General features: G+C 38.6%; 1 protein-coding gene across 4 annotated transcripts in view; it reads left to right on the forward strand.

Annotated features, from left to right (window-relative positions):
• Positions 1-27,115, forward strand: part of NR6A1 (nuclear receptor subfamily 6 group A member 1) — a gene marked incomplete at its 5' end in the record, with an annotated part of 201,455 nt that overhangs the window by 151,941 nt on the left and 22,399 nt on the right. For 2 of the 4 annotated variants that reach the window (XM_082656426.1, XM_082656427.1), the window contains 2 exons: positions 14,580-14,822; positions 23,973-24,028. In XM_082656426.1, coding sequence (XP_082512552.1) covers positions 14,580-14,822; positions 23,973-24,028 — 299 coding nt within the window. The remainder of the gene's footprint in view (positions 1-14,579; positions 14,823-23,972; positions 24,029-27,115) is intronic. The other 2 variants (XM_082656428.1, XM_082656429.1) reach the window with 1 other exon arrangement.

Raw genomic sequence — 27,115 nt, forward strand, 5'->3', positions numbered from 1 at the left:
AGTTTATTTCTAAAGCCTCTTCTGGCTCTGAAATTTAATGACTCCATAGTCCAGGACCAACTAATCAGAGAAGTCACAAATAACTGAGATAATGCAACAAACACATCAACTTTCAATGTCTGTAATATCCTTTTCAGTGACTCCTTCAGTAGCCAGATCACCCTCTAATTGAGTGTCTGATGGTGGAAGCACAGGATTTTGATAGTTGAAAGCTACACTAATGAAAGTCCCTGGGAGTGCCTTTGGAATAAACCCAAAGATAATTTTATATATATACATACTTTCCTAAAGGAGATTTTGATGACTCTGGTTTAATGGTTTGGTATAATTGTACTGTGTATATTTTCACTTTCACAAATCTTTTACGTATTTTAATCTCTTCAGTCTCACAACAGTCCTGAAAGATGAATATCTTTGGCTTTATAGACGAAGAAACTGAAGCTTAGAGAGATTGTCACACAGCTAAAATAGTGATTACCAGGGATGCACAGCTAGGGTTGCTTTTGACTTTATAATAACAATAAAAATAAATAAACAAAAAAAACTTAAAGGGCAGTTTGCTGCAAAAGCTTAATAAGTAAATTTTTAGTTCTCTAACCTAAGCAGCGATCTCCAAAACCAAAAGTAAATGTAGAGGGGAGCAATCAGGCACTGAGGAAAGCCATATAAGCGCGACTATACGTGTTTTTCTGCACCTGACTGGCACGCAAACCCAGTAGGCCCAGGCATGAGTTAGAAGCTCACTCCGGTCAGTTACCACCTTTCTTCACAGGTATCCTGAATTTTAGAATATATGGGGCACTTTCTCATACATTCCTGTTTAGTCCTCATAGGAACGTTTCAGGGGGAATCACTGTGCTCATTTTACTGATGGGTATCCTGAGACAAAATGGTGATGATATAATAATAGTAATAATAATATCGCACATTTATTGAGCTTTTATTGTGTGCCAGGAACTTAATGTATATTAAGTTTGTTCTAAGCACTAAGTATGTTACATGTATGAATTCAGTCCTCACAGCAACTTTGTGATGTAAGTAGTAGTATTACCTTCATTTTACAAATGAGGGAACTGAGGCCATACCTTTAGTAAATGTAAAAGCTGAGATTTGAATCCAGACAGAGATTTGACTTCATAGCTCATTCCCTTAATCACTATACTTCTAATCATTTCACAAGTCATCATTTCAAGTCATTATGCTGTGCACCTTAAACTTATACAGTACTATATGTCAATTATGCCTCAGTAAAATTGGGAAAAGTTATAAATATAACTTGAATACATTTTGATATTAAAAAATCACTATTTACTGTATTTTTTTTTCTTTTTTTTTTTTTTTGTGGTACACGGGCCTCTCACTGTTATGGCCTCTCCCGTTGCGGAGCATAGGCTCCGGACGCGCAGGCTCAGCGGCCATGGCTCATGGGCCCAGCCGCTCCGCGGCATGTGGGTTCCTCCCGGACCGGGGCACGAACCCGTGTCCCCTGCATCGGCAGGCGGACTCTCAACCACTGCGCCACCAGGGAAGCCCCAACTGTATTACTTTTTGATAGATCACAGCCTGAGATCACAAGCCTAGCTTAACCCTCACCAATTTTGTATAAAAGCTGGAAGTACGGATGTGGAATGTGGGTTGTAGGCTTCTATTGAACACCCAAACCTAGGAGGGAAAGCTCATATCATCTTAATAGGCAGGAACATCAGGGTGACTCAGACAAGGCAATAAACAGTCTTTTATTTGGCACCAAGTTCCAGTTTACAGGATGTGAATGAGGCAGCTTAGCAGCAAAACATGAAAAAAAAGACTGAGAGATTTGAGTTACTATATACTCAGGACTGATTAATAATATTAATCCATTATCTTTTATGCAGTCATATATATAGTATTATACTGTCACAAATACAGACACCCTAAAGGTAATAAATCCAATTTGCATTCATTAAAATCACAGTATACAGGTCCAGTAATTAGGACTCTGCACTCTCACTGCCGAGGGCCTGGGTTCAATCCCTGGTTGGGGAACTAAGATCCCATAAGCTGCGCGGCGCAGCCAAAAAATATATACATATAAAAGGGAGTAGGGGAAATACACCCCCTCTGTTACGTACTCATCAATCCACACTAGATTGTGAGCATCATATTTTCATAAGATCCTTACAAGCAGGAACATGTCCAGAGGAGAAGGCAGATGACCAGTGTGATAAGAGGACTAGAAATCCTATACTGTGTAAGTCAGTTTTGGGGACTAGGGATATTAAACTCCGAAGGCTGAAAACTCTTGGTGGAAATAAGGAGGGAGCAGGCTGGTTCAGGTTGGGCAGTGTCCACAGATTGAATAAAGATCAATATGGGTTTTTTTCTTTTTTTGTTTGTGCCACATGGCTTGTGGGATCTTAGTTCCCTGACCAGGGATTGAATCCAGGCCCCTTCAGTGAAAGTGCCAAATCCTAACCTCTAGACTGCCAGGGAATTCTCAAGATTGGTATGTTTTTACTACAGGGAGCCATGTTTAAGCTTCAGGAGCCATAGTAACTACTCTCAGCCCTTATGAATCCATGTGGTATAGCACCTCTGGTTCACTTCATCCCCAGCCCTCATCACCACCACTATCACACAGATGAGCAGCTTCTGCTTTTCTAGAACAAGGCCATCTTACTGGTCACGTTCATAGTTCCAGAGGCACAGAGAAGTCCTCAAATATTTATTTAGTGAATAAATGTCAAGAGATGATTTGAAGTAAGAATTATTAAATAGTGAATCAATGTCTACTTTATACTTCCAAATTCAAAAATACTTGTTTAGAGGCATAATGTGGGGATCCAAGCTATCTATTAATGAAATATATGTTTACGTTTTTTTTCAGAGAAGACTCCTCAGAATCAACCAACTCTTTTTTTCCCTAAATGAACAAGGAATCCTTAAAAGTTCCCATTAACAATCCAAATAGGACAAACCACAAATCTGCAGGTTTTTTTCTCCAACTGGAAAACCTAAATTTGCATGAATATGAAAACTGTTTTCATTGCAAATTGAAACTTGATTCCTAGTTCAAAGATTTCTACGTATAAGAGACTGGAAGGAACTAGGGACTTTGGTCTGAAACTTTATGTTCTTACCCCCACCTGTTGAGTGATGGGATAATATTTTCCCTGAATTCATTTCCTGTGGCATTCAGTTAATTGTAATTTGTGAACCATTTCATCTGTGTTTCCAGGCCTAAGCAGTTAATGGTGGTAACATTGTCTTTTTCCCATTTTTCATTCAGTGACATATAGGGATAATTTCCAAACATTCAGTTAATACCAGTCTTGTAAATTGCTCGCTTGCTTTCATTCAACTGATGTCATTTTTTAGAAATGTCCTCTGTGGAACTCCATGTGTGGCCTCTGGAAATGGATTTTTATGGTAGTAAGTGTAGAGGAGGAAGACTATATTAGTAGAGGAGAAATCCTATGATTTTTACTTATTTCTGTTTTAATTCTATATTCACAAATGAAATTTTGAGGGTACCTGTTCCCAATTTCATTTCTGCTACACCGCCTGATGCCTTCATTTCAGATAGTGGCAACCTATAAAACCGAGTGCAGTCAGTACTTAGACTATGCAACTGATCAGTGAGTTAGAACCAGCAATCCAGTTGAAACAGATCCCCTTTGTTTTTGATACCCTTTAGCCAGCCAAGTTCCAGATTGCCTGAGCTGTCAGCATAATTTTGGTCTAGTGAGCAGCTGTACTCTCCATTTCTTAAATCTGGCCTTCATCACAGTCTGAAAAGCAGGTTTTGATAAAAATCAGTTTCCAAATGTAATTTGCGTAACCTGAGCCCTTGGAATGGGTAAAATGCTCTTTGTGGGGTTGGGGAGGTATTTTTGTAACAGCAGTGCTGAGTGGAGGTATGACAGTAAGATGCATTTCAACAACAGGTTTTGGTCTGCATTTAACCAAGTTAAGGTAGAACTGGTTGCTAATATGAAGGTACTTAGTGCTCACTCACAGCATGGTAAGAATACATCTAGTTACACAGATTTTGTTGTGACTCCAGTTGTTTCTTTGGTTAAAAAAAAAAGAAAGGCAGCAGCAGCACTGAGGCTCAATTTTGATACATACCATCCTTCTCTTCCTGTACCCCACCCCCATAGGAGGTAGTTTGTATAATGGGAAGTCTGTCTGGAAAAGTAGTAAGGTTGAGGTTCAGATCCATCACTGACTAGCTGTGTGACCTTGGGTAAATCGCTTTCCTTTTCTGGCACTAGGCATGTACCTTTATCTTTTTCTTAATAAAAATAAAATACATAAGAAAAATTTTAATGTTTAATTTTTTTACATTTCATTACTTTTTATTTTGAAAGTATGTCTGGATTACAGTTCTTAATCCTCTTAAAAGGCTTTATTCTTATGTTTATCTTCTTTAAATGCATATGAATTTCTCCTGGTTAAAAAATAAACATTTGCTTAAATCTGTTGCTTCTTCCTGCAAAATGTTTCTCTATCACTCTTGGAGTGATAATAAAATACTAATTTTATATCTTTACCACTCAACCTGTTTTTAACTGAATCTGATTTTTGTTCTAACTAGTTCACTGAAACTTCTCATCAGTGATCTTTGAGCCTTTTCTTATTCCTCACACTTTTTGACCTGCATTGTGTTTGACAGTGCTCTTCTTCTTTGTGAAACCCTTTTTGTCCCTTATCTTTCTCACAATCATGGGTTTATATTCTACCTGTTTCTTCTTTGATCATGTCATCTCACTTTCTTTCCCTAACTTCTTACCTTCCCCTCTCTGTGTCTCCATTTTACCTTCCGGCTACTTCTCCGCACATCCCCTTCCTCCTTGGAAGCCATAGCTTCAACCCTCCCTTGGGTTGATGACTCCCAAATCCTTCATTCTAGCCTGAACCATTGTCCTCTAAGTAACTGCCTTTGGAAGACTTCTGTTTGACTTGCCCATCATCCTCTGTTAAACTAAAGCCATTGATTTTTGTCCCTCACTTAGCTTTTGCTTTACTCTTTTCTATTAGTGATATCACATTTCTCACAGCCACCTTGGTTTAGAACCTCGAGTTCATTTTTTAAACACTTTCCTATCCCGTCCTCCCCTCATCCCCCCTCTGGAATCTAGTCAGTCAACAAGCCATCTCTAGGGCTCCTGTGCTTTCTTTTCACTTCCATTCAGCCATTCCTTTGTTATCATTCCTGTTACCTAGATGCCCATGCCATCCATCTTGTGGCAACCTGCACATCATTGTGAGGTTAATATTCCTAAAAATACTGCTTTGATCCAGACATACCTCTATTTTAAAATCTCAGTAGCCTTTTATCAGTAGGATAAAATCAATTGCACTCTGTTCCAAACTAGCTTTCTGGACTTATCTCTGACCATTCCTCTCTACTTAACTATAATATCCTATGCAGTTCCTTCAAACACACCTTACGTTTGTGTTCTTTCATTTTACTATTGATGATGTCCTTTTCCTTTCCTGAAGTGCTCTGCTATCTTTTGTTTTCAACCTTTTTATTGTGAAATATAACACTTAGAGAAAAGTAAATAAAACACAAATTTACAGCCTAATGAATTAATATAAAACAGGCACCACTCAAATCAAGAAATAGAACCTTGACAGGATCCAAAAGCTTCTCTCCACCCCAGCACTCTCTTCACTCTGTGTCTCTTTCCCCTCTATTGCTTGTTTGTTATTGTTGTTGCTGTTGTTGTTTTAACTTACTTAATACAAATGGAATCCTACAGTATGCATTCTTTTTTTCCTGGTTTCTTTTACCCAACACTGTTTGTATGCGTCATCTATGCTGTGGCAGTAGTTCAAATATCTTTACTGCTGTAAAGTATTATATTGTACGAATTACACTGTTTATCTACAGTAAGTTGATGAATGTATGGTAATTTTTAATTTGGGACTTTTATAAAGCATGCTGCTGTGAACATCCTTGAACTTGTCTTCTAATACACATGTGCATGTATTTCTGTTGGGTATGTACTTGGGAATGGGTCATAAGATAAGGTGTATCTTCAACTCTAATAATGACACACTTCCATAGTAGTTGTACCAGTAAAACACTTCTACCAATGGTATGTGAAAGTTAGTTTTTCCAAATTGCCACCATAGCTTGAAGTCATTTTTAATTTTTAGCCATTCTAATGGATGCGTAATAGTGTACCACTGTGGTTTTAATTTGCATGTCTTAATTTGCATGTCTTTGATTACTGATAGGTTTGAACATCTTTTCATAAGTTTATTGATTATATGGATAGCCTCCTTTGTGAAATGCCTGTTCAGGTCTCTTGCCCAGTTTTCTACTGGGTTGCTTTTTTCTTATTGATGTAAAGGAATTTTACATGTTCTGGATGTGAGCACTCTAGGTTGTGTGTATTGCTTATATTTTCTTTCACACTGTGGCTTATCACTCTCTTGAAGTTCTTCATTTTAATGTAGTCCAATTTTATTAATGTTTTCCTCTATGTTTGTGCTTTTTATGGCCTGTTTCAGAAATCTCTTCCTATCCCAAGATCATGAAGATATTCTTCTTTATTATCTTCTGAGTGGTATATTATTTTGCTTTTTTTTTTTTTTTTTTTTTTTTTTGCGGTGCGCGGGCCTCTCACTGCTGTGGCCTCTCCCGTTGCAGAGCACAGGCTCCGAACGCGCAGGCTCAGTGGCCATGGCTCACGGGCCCAGCCGCTCCGCGGCATGTGGGATCTTCCCGGACCGGGGCACGAACCCGCGTCCCCTGCATCAGCAGGCGGACTCGCAACCACTGCGCCACCAGGGAAGCCCTTATTTTGCTTTTGATAGTTGGGTCTGCTATCTACTTGGAATTAAATATTTTGCATGGGGTGAGGTAGGATCAAGTTTCTTTCTTTTTTTTTTTCCATATTAGGTATCTGATTGTCCCAACATTGTTCATGGAAAAGAATTGTATTTTCCTCACTGCTCTGCAGTGCCACTCATATCATAAATTAAATATCCATATATGTATGATGATGTTGTAGGATTCTCCATTCAGTTCCTTTGGTCTGTTTGTCTACCTGTGAGCCAGTAAAAGATATCTTAATTACTATAGCTTTAAAATGAATATTGGTATGTGGTAGATAAAGTCATCTTATTTTTTCTTAAGTATTTGTGCTATTTTTGTTCTTTTGCATTTACATATACATTTAAAATTAGCTTGTCAGGTATACACACACAGACACACACACACACAGAACTGGGATTTTGAATGGAATTTTACTGACTGTAGATCTTTACAATAATAACTCTTCCAATCTGTGATCATAACATACCTGTCCATTTACTGAAATCTTCTTCAATTTATCTTAGAAATATTTCACATTAAATAAGTATATTAAAATTTTTACATAGAGATCTTATATGTCTTTATTAGATTGCAACCTAGGTATTTTATATGTTTAGGTATGTTACCTAGTTAGGTATGTCTATATGCTATTGTAAATGGCATCTTTTGAAATTTCATTTCTGTTTGTGGCTGGGATAGAAATATAGTTAGTTTTTGTATTTTTTTTAAAATTTTACTGTGCTTGCTAGAACCTCCAGTACAATGTTGAATGAAGGTATTGATAATGGGCCATCCTTGTCTTCTAATCTCAAAAGAAAAGGTTTTTTAAAGCATTTCACCATTAAGTATGATATTTGGTACAGGTTTGTTTAGATAGTCTATTATATTAAGCAAGTTTATTTTCTATTCCTAATTTGCCAAGAGTTTAATAATAATAATTTGATATCAAAGCCTTTTCTTTTTTTTTATTAAAGCACTATTTATTGCTTTTAAGATGGATTGTTTTTAAACAAAATACTTTCCAGAATGTTTCATAAGTTGCAATTTTTTATCAGGTTCTGATCTTACAGGAAATGTATCTTTAATAACAATGGCACAACTGACATTTATTGTATTTACTGTATATTAGGAATTGTATTAAGCAGTATAGTGTAGTATGAAAGGTCTCAGATCCTAGTTCAAGATTGTCTGCTTAGAATCCTGGCTCTGCTGCCTACTAGATAGCTAGGTCCTGTTGAGGACCTGGGGCATATTTTTTTATCCTATGTGTGCCTCAGTCTTTTACATCTACAAAATGGGGATAATAGAGTTGTGAGGAATGAGCGAATTATTATATGTGACACATATAGAACAGAACTTGTTACATAATAAGCACCAGGTACATGATGGCTGTTGTCATATACCTATAATCGTTTATTCCCTAGCAACTGCATGAGGTGAGTACTATTGTTATCTCTATTTTACAGTTGATAATAAGACTTAAGAGAACTGAGTTGTGTGTCCACAGTTAACAAAGCTAGGATGTGGCAGAGCTGGAATTCATACCCAGTGTGTCGTAACCACAAAATCAGTGTATTTTAAACTTTTTACAATTTGATCCATAGTACATTGTAATCCACTGCACACATGTACACACAGACATAAAATGCACACACTTTAATTGAAAGGAAGGTTTCACAATATTCACCCATACTACATGTGATGCACTTTGATATTTTCTTTCACTTCTAAAAATGCTAGTCGTGATGCTATGGGTTATGACATAATTTCGAAAACACTGCAGTAAGCCATAGTATTTATTCATTTATTCATTCATTCATTCATTCAACAAGATGAGCTTCTTCTGTGTAGCAGTCATGGTACCAGATGTTACTGTTAATGGTTTTGTTTTTTCTTTTAATATATTTATTTATTTATTTTTGGCTGAGTTGGGTCTTTGTTGCTGCACGCAGGCTTTCTCTACTTGCAGCTACCGGGGGCTACTGTTCGTTGCGGTGCGCAGGCTTCTCATTGCAGTGGCTTCTCTTGTTGCAGAGCACGAGCTCTAGGTGTGCGGGCTTCAGTAGTTGTGGCTCACAGCCTCTAGAGTGCAGGCTCAGTAGTTGTGGTGCACGGGCTTAGTTGCTCTGCGGCATGTGGGATCTTCCCGGACTAGGGCTCAAACCTGTGTCCCCTGCATTGGCAGGTGGATTCTTAAGCACTGTGCCACCAGGGAAGCCCACTGTTAATGTTTTCGATTGAGACTTAATACTGCAGTATAATCTTGGTTAGGTGTAACTAAGGGGTCCTGCCACTTTTATAAGACAAGAACCTCAGTATTGTAAAATTCTGGTCAGATTGACGACCAGATAGATTCATTTATAAATATCCTTGTATTCATTTACTTTTTGTTCTTGCTAAATGATGTAGAAACAGGAACATCGATTTGTGTGAGCAGGCGCGTGTCATTGGTACCCTGAAGAGATGTTGCTAGGGCTCTTACCTGGTTCCGATTGTTATTAATCTTCTAAGCCAACCATATCAGCTGCTTATTCATCATTTTCATTATTTCCTTTGAACTTGATGTTTCTGCCTCTGAAGATTAATCTGTGTTCATAGTGACCCTAACCGAGCTCTGTATTAGCCCTTCTCTCTCTACACAAGAGTGTTAATGTGTGAAGAAATGAAAATTATATGATAGTTCCTGTTACCTGCCTTAGAATCATTTCTGATTAAAAATAAATTCTTAAGATTGTTTCTAAGTTTTGAAAGACTATAGCAAAGACAAGCATGTTACCTTCCTTTCTAACAATGCCCATGTGTGGTTACATTTATTTCTCATGAGTAACCAGCAAGCATCCTTGAGAACATCTTGCAGGAGAAAAATTCTGGGCAAATCATGACTGTTTTACATATAGAGGGGTAGGACATAGCTTGATGTTGTATCTGTGGATATTTCTGGGTAACTTATCTTGAGTTAGTCTTGCTGAAGATTAGTAAACTATATTGGCTATTCTAGAAATGAATGAGATTGTTTTGAGGAAAACCCAAGTTAGAGGTTTCTAGCGCCAAAATTGAGACATTACTTTATATGCCAGTTGTTTCTTCTGCTTATACCCTCCTCTCCTTTCACTTGTCTAACTGATAGGCATACTTCAGAATTCACCTCCTCTAGGAAATCTGTTATTACCTTACCCTGCCACCAGACTGACTGAATACTCCTCCTTTGTGCTAGTGGAATTTTTCAAGTTTTTTTAAGTTAGAAAAAAAAAAAAGACAGTCAACAATATTGTCTAGTACTTTAGAGTTCATAAAGCTGTCTCATTCTAATACAGACCATGAGGAAGCTAGAGCTCCATGTCATTTATAGGTAATCTGTTAACTCATTGATTCTCACAACAGTTCCTTGAAGAAGGTAGTATGATCCACATTTTATATAGACTAGAAACTGAGGTACCTCTGGAGAGGTTAAGAAGCTTTCCAAAGTCACACAGGAAGTAAGTCATAGAGCCTAGATTTGAACCCAAGGATTCTGACTTTAGAGACCAAGTTCTTAATCTCTATGTTCTACTGCCTCTGCTCAGAAGATTTTGGAGAGCTGACAGTTGTCTCTTTCCTTTCCATCATTGAGTTGAGACTTACCTTGCCATGGGGCCCGAGTTCAACTCTACCTCCCCACCCAATCCTCTTCCCTTGACTGCCAGGCAAATCTGTTTACCTAATGCCAGTCTTCTCAATTAAAGTTTAAAGTTCTTAAAAACTGTCTTAGTGTTCACCCTCCTCTCTTCTCTTACTCATGGGGAGGAGAGCAAAAGAGGAAGTTTCCAATAGTTTTTACTTTAATGTTTGATTTTTTTCCCCTTCATTCATCAATTTTCAGAGTACTGAATTGGTGTCCTAGAAACCTCCAGTGGTAACTCATGAAGTTTTTCTTTTTAATATTATTATGAACTCATTGATTTTTATATCTGAAGTGTTTTAATCCATTGCCATCATTCTTTTTGATGCATAGTCTGCTCCATTTAAGGCCAATGGGAGGCTTTTATGTTGCTCCCTGTATCCTTTTGACATAACCCCATTATTAGTCTTGGGTAGTACAAGACTCATCTTGTATACATTCTGCCTCAAACCTGAAATCAACCATTTCTCTTAGGAGTCCTGGCTCCTGTTCATAGAAAATGGTATTTTTAGAGTACACTGAGCCCTTTTACCTTCTAGTATTTCTGATCAAGACAAACATTGAACTTCTCTGATAAATTAGTAAGAGTCTTCTCTCCTACTGTTTTTTAACCCATTGCTATTTTTGTAGATAGCAAGCTGCCTTGTTCAGAGTTTTAAATACCTATCATTTTTCAAACCCTCAGATTTTCATCAACAACTCTGTCTGTTATCTTACTGAGCACTACAGTTACTAAGAGCCATAGTTTCTACTTTGTTTTTGTTGCTATTGTTTCTGTTGGTGGTGTTGTTATATATATATATATATATATATATATATATATATATATATATATATATATATATATATATTTTAATTCAAGTATGGTTGATTTACAATATTAGTTTCAAGTGTACAACATAGTGATTCAATATTTTTGTAGATTATACTCCATTTAAAATTATAAAATATTGGCTGTGTTCCCATAGTCTCTACTTTGAAGTGCTTATTTGCCTGATTTTTTTCCCCGTTATATTTTCAGGTAGACTAACAGATTAAGAACATTGAATAGATTAAGAGTGCTATATGGTTATGAACATCTCCTTTGTGTTGTTAGGCTCACTAGTAAAAGAATACTGTAGATGTAATGAATCTGAAATTTCAGATTTCATGTGAGGAATATAACATGATATCCTTATGTAAAAGATAGACAAATTTCAGTGAGGCATATAACATGATATCCTTATGTATAAGATAGAGAAATGTCTGGCCTAATTAACAGACAAAACTAGTTGAACAGCTGTTTCCAGCTGGTTAATTTGGTTAAGTCAGATTGAGAAGGGGCTCCAACAGCTTGCCTGAGGCCACATTTCTGTTGAATATTGTTTTAAGGTTGGAAATGAAAATGATCTAATATTGACCATACAATATTAGAGAAAAGGAGGAGGAGTGAGAAATAACTAATATACTGGGTGGCAGGACCGGATCCCCAAAGAGTTCCATAGACCAGAATGACACATAGAATTTCTTATATAAAGATAAATTTGATCAAAGACAAGTGTAAAGTCCTACCATTGGGTTTAGAAATCCTACACCTCCCAAGAATGGAAAAAGAAAGACATGCGTTAATGTTAATATGTGATAAATACTTCAGGATTTAGATGTCTGTGAACCAGATGTGAATTAAATGTCGGGGGGGATTGGAAATACATCAGTTTCAAAATCAGAAAGTCTTGAATTCTAATTTCAGTTCCACTCCTGATTATATAACCAATTAAATTTCCTTACCTCTTTAAGCTTCATTTTTTTCCCATTATAAAATGTGTAGCATTTTTGTAGCATAGCATTGATAATTATAAAATACTATGTATATACTGGTGTTGATAGCTGCAGATACATAAACAAAACTAATTGAGTCTTAAATTGAGAAAAGCAAACCATTTAGTTCTGGATACTTTGTTTTACGAGAAATTTTGATACTATATGATTAAGAATAAGAAATAGGAGAAGAAAAATTAGGAACCCCACTTATCTTTAAATCTCTGAATGGTTGGTATATGAACTAGGCTAGGTTATACATTTATTTTTTGCCCGTGAGCACGTAACTCAGGGCAATGAGGAAAGCTTCAGGTTAATAGACTCTGGCTCAGTGTAAAGAAAAGCTTTTGAACCATTAAAACTATCTAAAACGGAATGAATGGAATGAAGTACCTTACTGAGTCACTGGATATGTGCAAGTAGAGTTCCAACCCCTTGTCTTGGAATATCGTAGAGGGAGTTCATTTCATGCCTCAGATAAAGGTCTGTTGGAGCCAATTTCTAAGGCCCTTTCTTAACTCTTAAGATTCTTGATTCTGTAATATGGGGATAAAGATACCTCTCACAGTCATTGAGATGAATAAATAAGACAGTAAAAACTTCTTGAACACTGCATGGTACACGCTTGGTACTCACCGAATTTTCTTTGCCGTATCTATAAGATAAAAATAATCCATGCCCTGGTCTTGGTACAAGTGAGATAATGAATGTAAACATACTTTAAATACCCTTCAAGTCCTTTATAAGAATCAGTGGTGCAGAAATCTCTATCTGACATCTGGACAAGCACCATTTGGGACAGTTTGCTTCTTTCTGTTTGTTCATTTACAAAGGGAGACCTTGGCTTTTTTTAAGCTGTGTGTGTGTGTGTGTGTGTGTGTGTGTGTGTGTGCGCGTGCGTGTGCGTGTGTGTGTGTGTTTCCCAAGGGAAGGGCCTGACTTACCTGCGTAGAATGGATAGATTTGCCTTGCCGTGGCCACAGAGTATGTTGGTTAGGTACATAGACTTTGGGGGTTCCAGCCCTAGTTCCCTTTCTTACTAGATGGGTGACTGTTGAAGAGTGATATTACCTCATGAGCTTCATGAGTTTCCTCAGCTGTAAAATAAGGGTACCTCAGTTAGGTTTGTTGTGATGATTCAGCACAATAACACGTGTTAGGTGCTTGGCACAGATCAGAATCTTTGCAGGAGGTTTCTTTTTTCCTTTTTGTTTTTTTAATTGAGGTATATAGTTGATTTACAGTGTTCAGGTGTACAGCAGAGTGATTTGGTTATATACATATTTAGATTCTTTTCCATTATAGGTTATTACAAGACAATGAATATAGTTCTCTGTGCTACACAGTAGGTCCTTGTTATCTATTTTATATATAGTAGTATGTATCTGTTAATCCCAGATTCCCAGTTTATCCCTCCATCCTCCCTTTCCCCTTTGGTAACCAGAAGTTTGTTTTCTAAGTAATATAATATGTTATTTGTCTTTCTCTGCTGGAGGTTTCTTGGACCCGCTACCAAGGTCTGACATAGTTCACCAAGGCACTTTTTTTTGTCATATGCCTGTTCTTTGGCAGTTGCTTGGTCCAAAGTGGAATTTGCTTGGTCCAAAGAGGAAGTGAAGAGCTATATTCCAGCCTGAATTTCTGCTTTGACTAATTTGTTTGTTGCTAGACAGTGAGTTCCTTGACTGTGGGGATTATGATGATTTATTTCTGAATACCCAATACCTAGTACAGCGCCTGGACACAGAGTAGATGTTCTGCTGGAATGTAAGCTTCACCAGGGTCTTTTATTCATTGCTGTATCCATGCCTTACAACAGTGCCTAGAAGAGAATAGTTGCTCAGTATATATCTATTGGATGCGTGGATGGCTTAGCTGGGCATGGAAGCTTCTTCGCTTGTTAATAATTATAACTATCATTTATTGGGTATATACCATATGCTGGGCACTTACATACATGGTAAGTAATCCTTACCACCTTCCTACAGGGTAGAAGTGATGGGCTGTTGCTAAAGAAGGTAAGGGAGAAGGAGGAGTCAAAGATACCTTCCAGGTTTCTGACTTGGTTACTGGTCCAAGTGATGATGAAACTCAGAGGAAGAAATGTGAGTTCTTTTTTTAGTTAGGCTATGTTTGTGGTATCTACAGGTAGATGCAAGAGTCTGTTCCTACAACAAGGACTTTAAAGATGCCACCTCTTTGCCAGTTAGCCTGGAGAGGGTAATGTTCTGGGTCTATCCAGGTTGCTAATTTTAGATCTGCAGGCTTAAAGCCATTATTTCCACTGTGTTCTAACTTGCATATGTTCAGTTTCTGTTCCAGATGATCGGGCTGAACAACGAACCTGTCTCATTTGTGGGGACCGCGCCACAGGCTTGCACTATGGAATCATCTCCTGTGAGGGGTGCAAAGGGTTTTTCAAGCGGAGCATTTGCAACAAGCGGGTATATCGGTGCAGTCGTGACAAGAACTGTGTCATGTCTCGGAAGCAGAGGAACAGATGCCAGTACTGCCGCCTGCTCAAATGCCTCCAGATGGGGATGAACCGGAAGGGTGAGTGGTGCTTGCGGCTCTGCTACCCACACTTCACCCATCACTTTATCTTTAGTGTCAGCCATTAAGCCTTGGAGTTATTCATTTCCCAAGCCTGCACTTGTACTGTGTACTCATAACCCAAAAATGAATCTTCCTACAGGGATCTCCCAGATTAGGTGGGAGAAAAGACTGGTGAGATGTTAAGGATCCTGTGAGAATGAATGCACAGGGTCCATGTGACAAGACCCCAATTAACAATCAGGTACTAAGTAGGATTAATATACTCCACTAGTTCTTTTTTCAGGGCATGATGAAAGGAAGCAGGAATTTTATATGAAATGGCAGGAAGGCAGTAGGTCCCCTGAATGTGTTATCATTTTGTTTGGTATAAGCATGGCATACTCAGGTTGGGCATACCCAGAAATCTGCATCCAGGTTGGTGAAGAATTTGGGATTTATTGGGAAGTTTTCCAAGAGCCATTAGCCTAAGATGACATGAATAAACCAATATTCTAAGGGGGTTAATCCAGAGGGCAGCTTTGAAGAATGGATTGGGGTGGGGGAAGCAGAAAAAACACTTAGAAAGTATTTAGAAGAGTCCACAAGAAAGGTATGAAGGATCTGAAGGAGAGGAGGAGGGGAAAGTAATGGCACAGATGGGGAGATGTGGGAGAAGCTCACCTGATAGGAGTTGGTGACATACTGACTATTGGGCAGTACCAGAGGTTGAAGCTGATAATTCGAATTAAAGTAAATTAATTGGGGCTTCCCTGGTGGCACAGTGGTTGAGAGTCCGCCTGCCGATGCAGGGGACACGGGTTCGTGCCCCGATCTGAGAAGATCCCACATGCCGTGGAGCGGCTGGGTCCGTGAGCCATGACCGCTGAGCCTGCGAGTCCGGAGCCTGTGCTCCACAACGGGAGAGGCCACAACAGTGAGAGGCCCGTGTGCCGCAAAAAAAAAAAAAAAAAAAAGTAAATTAATTAATAAAAGAATGGGGCAAAATGTTGACCTTGGTAGGTGCTGAATTTGAAGTACCTGAGAAGGACACACACATAGATGTCCACTAAGGAAGTCGGATTGGAACTGAGCTGAAAAGTCCTGCTTACAAGTAGAAGTTTGTGGAGCTATTGGCATAGAGGTGGTAAAGTTTTGTTAGTGGGTAGAAGTCACCCAAAGAGAGAACTTGGATACAGAAGAGGAAGAGGGCCAATGTCAGAACTTTAGGAGTATTCTCATGGAGGGTGGAGAGCCTTGCAGTGTAGTTCAGTAAAAGAATAGAGGTTCAGGAGGGGAGAGGTTGGTGACAGACTAGCTCTGTGACCTTGGGCAGTTTGCTTTATGTCTCTGATGCTAAATCTTACCTTTAAAATGGTATGATAATACTTAACTTTCAGAGCTCTGTAGAGGATTAAATATGACTATGTATATAAAATACCCAGCGAGGTATTAAGAGCTCATAGTAGTAGTATGGGGTGGGGATTAGTCAGATTTAATGAATTGTTCAAATTGGTTTTGTAGCAGACACTTCAGACTGGTTTTTTAAATTGTGTATGGGATAATAAGATTTTTTTGAAAACTTGCCTATTATGAAGAGAGGTAAGAGAGATATAGAAGGGCATTTAGGTAAATATAGGTCATTTATAATTTACTTACAATACTAATATTTACTGAGCATTGTGTGTACCAAAAAGTCTTGTATACTTTCTATGCATTATCTCATTAAATACACACAACAACCCTATTGTTAACTATTACCCTCAGTGTACAGAGGCAGCTTAGGGAGGTAAAATGACTTACAAGTAGTTGGATTAGTGGTTGTTGTATTGACAGTTAATAATTTTTAAAATGTAATTTGTTATTAATCAAGCAAAACTTGTACCTAACCAGATGGACAACACACTGCTTCACATGTCTACTGTATGGGATAACTAGTTGCGTGTTGGAATGTGCTATATTTACTGAATGATAAAAACATTTAATAGGGCATTTAAACTGTTACCAACTTTGTCCCCTGTCTATGTTTCTAACCTCATTTGTCCAGAATTTACTGTACCTCAAGCATGCCTTGCACTGTCCTGCCTGTGCTAGTTTCCTTCCGCTACCTAGAAATCCTCTCCCTTCCCCACTATCAGTTTACTCCTGCAGAAATCCTTACAAGCCACCAAGTAATGTATTGAAGAGAGAGTCTGGTCATCTGACTTGGTTTTGGTCTACAGTTTTCTCATCTTCCTTTGTTGCCTTCACTGAGAGTATTTTATCAAAGCATATTTATGAGTTGCTTTCTTGACTACTCTCTCTGATGAATCGTCCTGCTTATTCAGTCATGAGTGTGAGATTCTGAGGCTTTCAGCCAAACTTGCCTCTTCCAGGGAGGAAGAAGCTTACCCAACATAACCCCTCTAACCATAGCCAGGAGAAGATGACACATGAGGTGTGAGGGATGTAGAGCTGCCTTCCTAGGCCCCTTTGCATGCAGAGCAGACAGGCTCAGTTGCATGGTGAAGGCTGCGTCTCAGAGAGAAACCCTGCCACCTCCTGGTTGGTGCTGAGAAAGCAGAATTAAAATTGCAGTTGCCGCTGGAGTATTTTTGGGGTGATGGAACTATGGTGTTTGACACATAATTTTATGCATCTGTCAAAAGCTATAGAACTGAGCACCACAAAAGAAGTGAATTTCACTGTATATAAATTTTTTTTAAGCAACCAGTATGGTGGGCAGGGGTGGAGAGAGACTGTAGCATTTAGCAGATGAGTCTAATATTACAAATAAATCACATAGCCACACTGAAGGGAACGAGGAAGAAAGGAGCTGGCCTTGGAAAATAGTGTTTTGACTGTATGCTGTTAAAACTGAAGACAAAAAGAACTGTATACAAACAAAGCAGTCTGGTTTATAAATTTGATTCTCTCAAGGTTATGGTTTAGGAATTCTTTCATTACTTTCTTTGTATACTAGGGTTGAACAAATAAGGAAATAACCTGTTGATAATGAGAGTTGGGTTTCTCACATCAGGGAAAGAAGTTATAAATCAGGAAAGGGGAAGGCTAGAATGAAACCTCTGGTACTAGATTGGAGTCAGAGGTTATTGTAATATGGAGTCATGTTTAGATAGATTAAAAAAACATAGATGTGTGTGTAGATACATGAGTTGGTATACATACATATATTTCCTAGCTCAGCCATTGAGAAGGGCTAGAAGCAATGACACCCCCAATAGTAACGAGCACACCTAGCGTCCATATCTTGGTTTCTAAATATCAATAAAAGGAATCAGAAGTCCTTGGAGAACTGGTTGATTTTAGGGCTGAGGCAGGGAATATATAAGATGAGTCTGGAGCATCTTGTGGTGCCGGAAAGTTAGAAGGTGCTATATATATATATATATATATATATATATATATATATTAGTTTATAACCCAAAGAATAAAATATCCATGAGTTCATACTGATAAAATGAACTGAATAAATAGAGGAATGATGATTCTTCCTTACAGAGGAATTCTAGTAAGTGTTGAAAAAATGAGGGAAATAGAAAATCACCATTAGAACACCACAGTAGTTGCTATAGGCAAGATCCACTGATGGATGCTAAAATAAGAGAGCATGGGTTTAAACAGAAACAGAATATTTAGAATAGTCTCAGAATATTTAGTAATTACAAAGAGAAAAATAGTACATTTCAGTAGGAAATTCTGACAGATATCACTTTAGCCAAAGGATCAAGAGTAACATCAGTGTGTTTACATTGACATCATGTACCCCCTGATATGATCACTAAGAAGGGCACGCATATACATATGCACATATACACACACAGGGATGGATAGATTTATCCCCAGTCTCATCATGAGAAAACATACAAGCCCAAATTGAGCAATATTCTTCAAAATAACTGGCATTCTACAAAATACTCTCCGTAAGTGTCAAGGTCACAAAAGATAAGGAAAGACTAAGCAACTGTCACAGATTGGAGGAGACTATGGAAACATAACTGCTACATGCATTGTGAGATCCTGGATTGGATTCTGGAACAGAAAAGGGACATTAATAGAACTGGGAAAATCTGAATAAAGTCTTTGGTGAATAGTGTTCTACCAAAGTTAATTTTCTAGTTTTGATGAATGATCTATGGCTATGTAAGCTTAGTTAACAGAAGGGGAAGCTGGGTGTAGAGTATACGGGAATTCTCTGTACTGTTTTTGCAATTGTTCTATAAATCTAAACTTAACCTCAAAATTTAAAAAATTAACTGTTAAAAAATACAGCTGTCACGTGTGAGCCTACACTCAGCCTATGCCCCCCATCTCTGGACATAGATATCTTTTCAGACCTTGAACTTGGCTGGTAAGGAAATTAATTAGCAAAGCAATGAGGGAGATTTAAATAAGTGTGGTGAGTAGAGGCTGGGCCCTTTCTGTCCATCCCCACTACTACACCAATACCCCCGAAACACATCCTCCTCATACATCTTGCAGTCTTTAGGTAAAGTCGGGCTCCTCAGAATGATTCTCAAGACCTCTGGCATCCCTTCCCTCTCCCTTCTGCTCTTCCCACATAATCCAGTTCTCCAAGAACTCGGGGATATTTCATGTTTTGGGGGCTTTGCACATTTGGTTTCATCTTCCTGGAATGTTCTACCCCCTCTTCTTCACCTGACTATATATACTTTTCATTCTAGACTCAGCTTTTATTTGTAACATCCTCTAAGACGCCTTCTCTGACACCACCCCCCACCGTATAACCCTTTTGTGCTTCCATCGCCCTTTTTTGCTCTCTGCATAACGCTGATCACCTTGTGCTCTTTGTCTGTGTACTTGTCTGTTTCCCCCACTGCCCCCATTATTAGACAGTGATCCTCTCATGGGCCATGACCAAGTCCTACTTTTCTCGTGTCCCAATTAGTGTAGGATGCTTCCTGGTTTGATGAATTGACTGTGGTGGTGGCGGGGGCAGGGTAGGAAATGGGATGGGAGAAATACTGTTAAAATCATCAGAGGCAAGAGGAAGCTACACTGAGCCACATGGGGAATTCATATCAGTTAAGTAATTATGCGAAAATACTTAAAATTCCCATAACTTTGTTGTCTCATAGCTTGCTAGATAACTAGTTCAAAAGTGAAAAGGTTAAGGAAAGCTTGGAGGAGGTTGCTGTTTGTAGAACGACATTGTTGAGACAGTGATCCTGTGGCATTGCCGTATCACTTTACCAGGATAAAAATGGAGCACCGAGAAATCTCAAGGAGAGATAATATTTGAGCAGAATCTTGAAGGAATAGAAGTTCAAGCTCCTTACAAACTTAGAGCTTTGTAAAAATGGCTCCCGCTTCTGTCCCTCTCTCTTCTTCCGTGTGTGTGTTCTTAACTATTTGGGAGTAAGTTACAGATTTCATTCCCCTTTCCTTCTAACATAACCACAGCACTATTATCAAAATCAGGAAATTTAACATGACATAATACTATTAACTAATTGCAGACCGTATTTAGATTTCACTTGTTATCCCAATGTCCTTTGTAGCAATTTCTATTTTCTCATCTAGGAGCCAATCCAAAATCACACATTATATTTAGTTCTTAGGTCTTTTTAATCTCCTTTTATCTGAAGTAGTTCCTCATTCTTTTCCTGTCTTTAATAACATTGTCAATTTTTAAGAAAACAAATCATTTATTTTGTAGACCGTCCCTCAATTTGGGTTTGTCACTTTCCTCACAATTAGGTTGCGGTTATGCAGTTTTGGCAAGAATGCCACAAAAGCTATGTTGTGTCCTTTTAGTGCATCCTATCTAGAGCACATGGTGTAAGTTTGTCCCATTATTGGTCATTTTAAGTTGAGTCACTTAGTTAAGGTGGTGTCACTTGGGTAACGTGGTGGTGTTAGATTTTTCCACTGTGAAGTTTCTTTCTCAATAGAGGCAGCAACACGTGCAGAGGCAAAACTGTGTTGTAAAACAGCATGGCATGTTCAAGAACTAACAAATAGTTCTCTGTAGGTACAGTGTAACATTTTTGGCTAAAGATGAGGATGGAGAGTCCCATAAGAACCAGATCACAGAGGATCTTGAATGCCAAGCTAGGGAGCTTGTATTTAATTAGCCCATAGACCACAGGGAAGCACCAGTGGATTTTGAACAGCGCTTTGATGTAGTTAGCTTTATGTCTTTCTACCTTTCTGGTTTCTGGGTTTGGTTGGCTACCCAGGCCTAAGCAAGTGAGGAATAGTAGGTACATGAGTTCTAGAGCAGAAAAAGTATTTGTGCTTCTTCTGAGTAGATAGAAGAACCATAGCTGGTGCCATTCTCTTAGGCTTAGACGAGAGGTGCAACAGAACTGTTCCTGTGATCCTATACCCAGAAGGCCTTTGTTCTGTTGTTTTATTTTAATAACTTCACTACCAGAAGACTCTCAGCCCTGCTGAAAAACTTGCTCTTAGCTCAGTGTAGCATCAAGGAACAAGCACAACTTTAGAATCAGAAAACCTAAATTGAAATCCCAGCTTTGTCAGTTCTTCGCCGAATAACCTTGAGCAAGTTGCTTTTCCTCTTTGAGCTTTCGTTTCCTCGTGTCTAAACTGCATAGGATAATAATAATGTATATACTTTTTAAGGTTGTTGTGAGGATCAAATGCAATCTCATGTATCTGAATATAAGTTTTAAAATATGATCCAGGTTCTTAACAGAGGCACTGTGACATGTGGTATTGCTGCCCACACCTCAGGCAGTATCATGCCGTCTTAACAGATGTTACCATCTCTGATTAAACCAGTTGTTTATGTTCTTCTTTAAATTATATTTTTGAAAAAATCAAAGTTAATTTTCAAATGGAATTTTTATCACTTCAGTGAATGGCAAATCAGTATTTTTAATGCACATTAGGATAAATGTATAATTAAGAGTTTAAGCACCACCTAAAATTAGTTTCTCCAATGGGATGCACACACACTTCAGGAAATTGTAGTGTTGGTAAGAAGGTTGGTCTTAATCTGATAGTCTGGTTCTGATATTTAGTTTCTATCACCCTAAGCAAAATACTTCATTTTTCTGAGCATTAGAGTCATCTGTTCAGTGGGAGTGATAATACTAATACTTTCCTCATGGGTTAATTTTACCGATGATACTATCTAACACGTATAGGAGTTTCTTACTCCAGGTGGGGTTGAGGGACAACACGAGTTTTTAGATATCAGAAGGTGAAATTGGCAAGATGTAAATCTTTAAGATTTGTGGCCCTTTAAACAAAAAGGAAAGCAAGTTGAGTTCCTTCCTCACCTCCAAGACACTGAGAGTGGAGTATCAAGTGAGAAATAGTCAGTGTTCTATCTGCCAGTGACAGATCTTTGTTCTGTACCTGTGAGCTGAAGCAAAGACGTGTGAGATATCAGTATTGGAAATATGAGTATCTGAAGACTGTCATTGACCCTGGAACAGCAGAGGAGGAATTTTAAGTATGTTTAGAACTTGAAATAAGGTTGAAAGAGAGCTTCTAGACAACAACCAGCATGCATCTAGATAATATATATCTAGCTGTCTATGTTTCTTGACCCAAATTCGCAGCAGCCTTGTAAAGCAGGCTGTTACCTCCTACTTCATATGCCAGCCCCTGTGCTTGGTGCTTTAGCTAAATTATATATTATCCTCACAATACCCCATAAGACAGGTTCCAATAGCCCTCTTTATTCTTAAGTAAACTGAAGTTCAGAGAGATGAAAAAAACTTGTCTGTAATTACACAGACCTGGCAGAAACTGGATTTAGACTCAAGCTTGTCTAATTCTGAGTGTGTGATCTTCTAAGACTAAGAATAATGGCTGCTTTAAGGAAAATGAACTTCCTGTCAGCCTTTCAGTTACCACAGGTAACTGTTAGACTTGGAGCCCTTAGCTTTTGAGGCAACCAGCCCTGCCCTAACGACTTTACAGGTTGTGTGTGTTAATTTTTTTTGGAGCCAGGTGTATTATAGCAAAGCTTGCTCTCACATGATGCCATTACTTCTCTGTTAATATTACCCTCTCCAAGCCACCTTCCACAGTTGCCATCACAAAGATTTTTCAAATATGCCAACATGACCACATCCTCCCCTGCATTCCATCTTATCCTCAGGCTCCTCTGCTAAAGTCCATACTCTTAGCCTGGCATCCAAGGCTCTCTATGATCTGGCCCCAGTTGGCCTCTTCAGCCTTATCTCTTGCTACTCTTCTCTCCCTCTCTCCCTCTCTCCCTCTCTCCCTCTCTCCCTCTCTCCCTCTCTCCCTCTCTCCCTCTCTCCCTCTCTCCCTCTCTCCCTCTCTCCCTCTCTCCCTCTCTCTGTCACACACACAGACACACACACACACACACGCTTACTTTCAACTTGAAGCTTTTCTGTATGCTGTCCACTCAACCTGGAGCACCCTTTTCCTGCCTGCATAAATCATATTTATCCTTTAAGACTAGGTTCAGAAGTTATATTTTCCAGAAAGCTTTGCCATACACCAGAACCCTTCTGTAATTGCAAATCAGGGGTTCCTTGTCTGTGCCCCGGTATTAAGTACTCTGTAAACAATGATGGTAATAGTGTTAGTAGTTGTTAATGAGGCTGGTACTATTTAAAGTCTGCTTTTTATAGTTAGGAAATGCTAAATAGCTTCTTTTTGTTGAATTACATGAGTGGGAAATCAACTGCAAGGGAACTCTACTGACTGCCTTTGTAGAAAAGAGCCAATGAGGTCAAAATTCTGAGTAATTAAAAAACAAAAAACCTGTTTTCCTCATCCTGCAAATTAGTCTCAAACCTAAACTAGAAATAAAAAATATTTTATTTTAAAATGGGAGTATTCTTTTTATCTCCCCCCCCCCACCCCCTTGAGTTTATCAAGGCCTTCAAATGCATTATCTTGGTGGGTTATTTGTAACTGTAGGACTATTAATAAGGCTGTCATCTTTGCTGAGCATATTGAATGTATACAGTGTGTGTAGTGTGTATCCAGTGCTTTGGGGACCCAAAAGTATCTGCTGCCTATGAGCTAGCCTGGAATGATGGAAAGAATATGTGCTTTGGGTCCAGAAAGATCGGTGTTTTAATCTTAGCTTCACCAATTACTACTTTATGCTTTTGGCCAAATAAGTTCTCTTTTTGTGCCTAGACTTCTGTGGGCATGCTTCTTACTGTCTTAACTTATGTTTCCTTCCAGCAATCAGAGAAGATGGCATGCCTGGAGGCCGGAATAAGAGCATTGGGCCAGTCCAGGTGAGTTCTAGGACTTACTCTTTGTGATCTACCCTGAAAGCTCAGGCCTCCAGATGCTCCTGTAGCTGCTCACCTTGATCCTCTTATCTGCTGCTAGGGGGAGCCATCTTTACTTTCATAACTGTGAAACTGCTTTTAGAGCCTAGATATGAAAGTGCTTTGAAAATCTTAAATATGTAAGATAATGGTTAAAGCTCCACTTGTGATGCCTCAACTCTTCCTAAGGATTTTTACAGAAGATGAATCCAATTCTGGTTCTAAAGCATCCAGAGGATTTTTTTTTTTTTTTTTTGGCCACACCACGCGGCTTATGGGATCTTAGTTCCTTGACCGGGAGTTGAACCCAGGCCCTCCGCAGTGAGAGCACGGAATCCTAACCACTGGACCACCAGGGAATTTCCCAGAGGACTTTTTATGTCAATCACTTAAGGTTGTAGTTACTTAGTCTGGCAGAAATCAGCAAGACTACTTTGCTGTTCAGTGTCACTAAAGATATTTCAGCAGAAAGTTCATTGATTGCCTGTTTGTAAAGTAGGGAAGGTAATACCCATTCAGTTCCACAAACATTTACTCAGTATTACTTACTCTGTACCAGGCCCCCTGTACTGTAAATTCAGTGTAGTGGGAAAGACAGATATGTAAACGGACATCATAATACAGTGGGTGATAACAGAGGTTGCCCAGGGAGTACAGAAAGAAGGGGCTTCTTTTCTGTTTGGACCAGAGCCATGGTTGAGGACTGAAGACACTCAGGAAAGACTCCCTGGAGAAGATAAAGTTTGAACTGAGTCTTCAAGGAAAAGGAAGAATTAGCTATGTTGAGAAGGGGTGGAAACCCAAACATCTTTTATTCCTGCTAGACAGAATAGACTGTACAAGGAATCTTCAAGGAATGGCAAGGAGTTCATTCACTCAGGCTACAGCACTGCGCACATGTTGTGAAGTGGCAGGAGATAAGGCAGATTCCTTGAGTTTGGAATCAGTTCTCTAAAAAGTGGCCTTCAACTAACTTTGATTATAGCTCCTTCAGTAAAGCCTTTGTGGGGCCAGCCTGCATCGCTTGTTCTTACTTGGCCAGCAGAAGAACTTCATCATGATAGAGAATTGGATCTGCTTACGACCCATGAAGTGAATCCTTCAGTACCCTAGTGGGCAGGGACCATGATTCAAGAATTATGGGGGTAGACCAAGAGGCAACTACTAAAAGGTTTTAAGTAGAAAGAGGGATATGGTCAAATTTGCATTTTGGAAAGATCGTTCTAGCCATGTAAATTGTTTATGAGGAGCTGGGTGAGGGTCAGTGAAACTGGTAGCAGAGAAAAAGCAGTTAAAAGGGTTTTACAGAAATCCAGGCGAGAGATATAGACAGTGTGGTTTCAAGTAGAACAGTGATAGTGCAGATTGAAGAGAGGGAATAGATTCAAGAAATGTTTAATAGGTAAAATTGATAGGATTTATCCAGTTGAATGTGAGGGAATGAGAGAAAGACAGGAATTCAGAGTTGGTTTGAGACATACGCTGATGATGTATGGGAGGGTTTTCTGTCACATGAGCTTGGTACACATATGCACTCAGGTGTGGGGTGTGTGCTGCATTCATTCTCTTTTTAAAATCAAACATTTTTATTCATTTATTCAAGTCATATGTGTCTCTTGCAAATTAATTTATTTCGGTCTCCATTCATAGCTGCTCTTTTTTGTGTGGTAAAAAACATGTAACAGGAAATACACCTCCTTAACAAATTGTTAAGTATACAGTACAGTAGTGTCAACTATATGCACATTCCGTACAGCAGATCTCTAGAACTTCTTAATCTTATCACTGAAACTTTATACCTATTGAACAGCAACTCCTCATTTCATCCTCCCCCCAGTTCCTGGCAACCACCATTCTACTTTCTGCTTCTAAGAGTTTGACAACTTTTGATACCTCATATAAGTGGAATCATGCAGGACTTGTCCTTCTGTGACTGCCTTATTTTGCTTAGCATAATGTCCTCAAGTTTCATCCATGTTGCAGCATATGACAGGATTCCTTCTTTTTTAAGGCTGAGTAATATTCCACTGTATGTATGTAGCACATTTTTTGGTTTTTGTTTGTTTTTGCTTTGTGTTTTTAATTTTTATTGGAGTATAGTTGACTTTATGATGTTGTGTTAGTTTCTGCTATGCAGCAAAGTGAATCAGTTATACATATACATATATCCACTCTTTTTTAGATTCTTTCCCCATATAGGTCATTAGAGTATTGAGTAGAGTTCCCAGTGCTGTAGAGTAGGTCCTTTTTAGTTATCTGTTTTATATGTAGTAGTGTCTATATCTCAATCCTAATCTCCCAATTTATCCCCCCCCATTCCCCCCGGTAACCATAAGTTTGTTTTCTACATCTGTGACTTTATTTCTGTTTTGTAAATAAGTTCATTTGTACCATTTTTTAAGATTCTACGTATAAGTGATATCATATGATATTTTCTTTGTCTTACTTCACTCAGTATGACAATCTCTAGGTCCATCCATGTTGCTGCAAATGGCTTTATTTCATTCCTTTTTTATGGCTGAGTAATATTCCATGAGTAGTATGTACCACACCTTCTTTATCCATTCCTGTGTTGATGGACATTTAGGTTGCTTCCATTTCCTGGCTTTTGTAAATAGAATATAGCACATTTTGTTTATCTATTCATCCATCGATGGACATTTTAGGTTGTTTCTACCTCTTGGCTAAAGTGAACATGGCCTTGGCTGCTGGGAACATGAGAGTGCAGATATCTCTTCAAGATCCTGATTTCAACTCTTTTGGATAAATACCGAGTGGGATTACTGTGTCATATGATAATTCTGTTTTTAAGTTTTTGAGAAACCTCCATACTGTTTTCCATAGTCGCCACACCATTTTATTTATATATTCTCACCCAAGTGCACAGGGTTCCAGTTTTCCCCATCCTCTCCAGCACTTCTTATTTTCTGGAGCTTTTTGTTTGTTTGTCTGCTTGCTTCCTTGCTTGCTTGTTTGATACTGGCTATCCTAATAGGCATGAGGTGATTTCTCATTATGGCTTTGATTTCCATTTCCCTGATGATTAGTGAC

The sequence above is a fragment of the Grampus griseus genome (genome assembly GCF_964374135.1).
Source record: "Grampus griseus genome assembly, chromosome: 6".
NCBI classification, from domain to species: domain Eukaryota; kingdom Metazoa; phylum Chordata; class Mammalia; order Artiodactyla; family Delphinidae; genus Grampus; species Grampus griseus.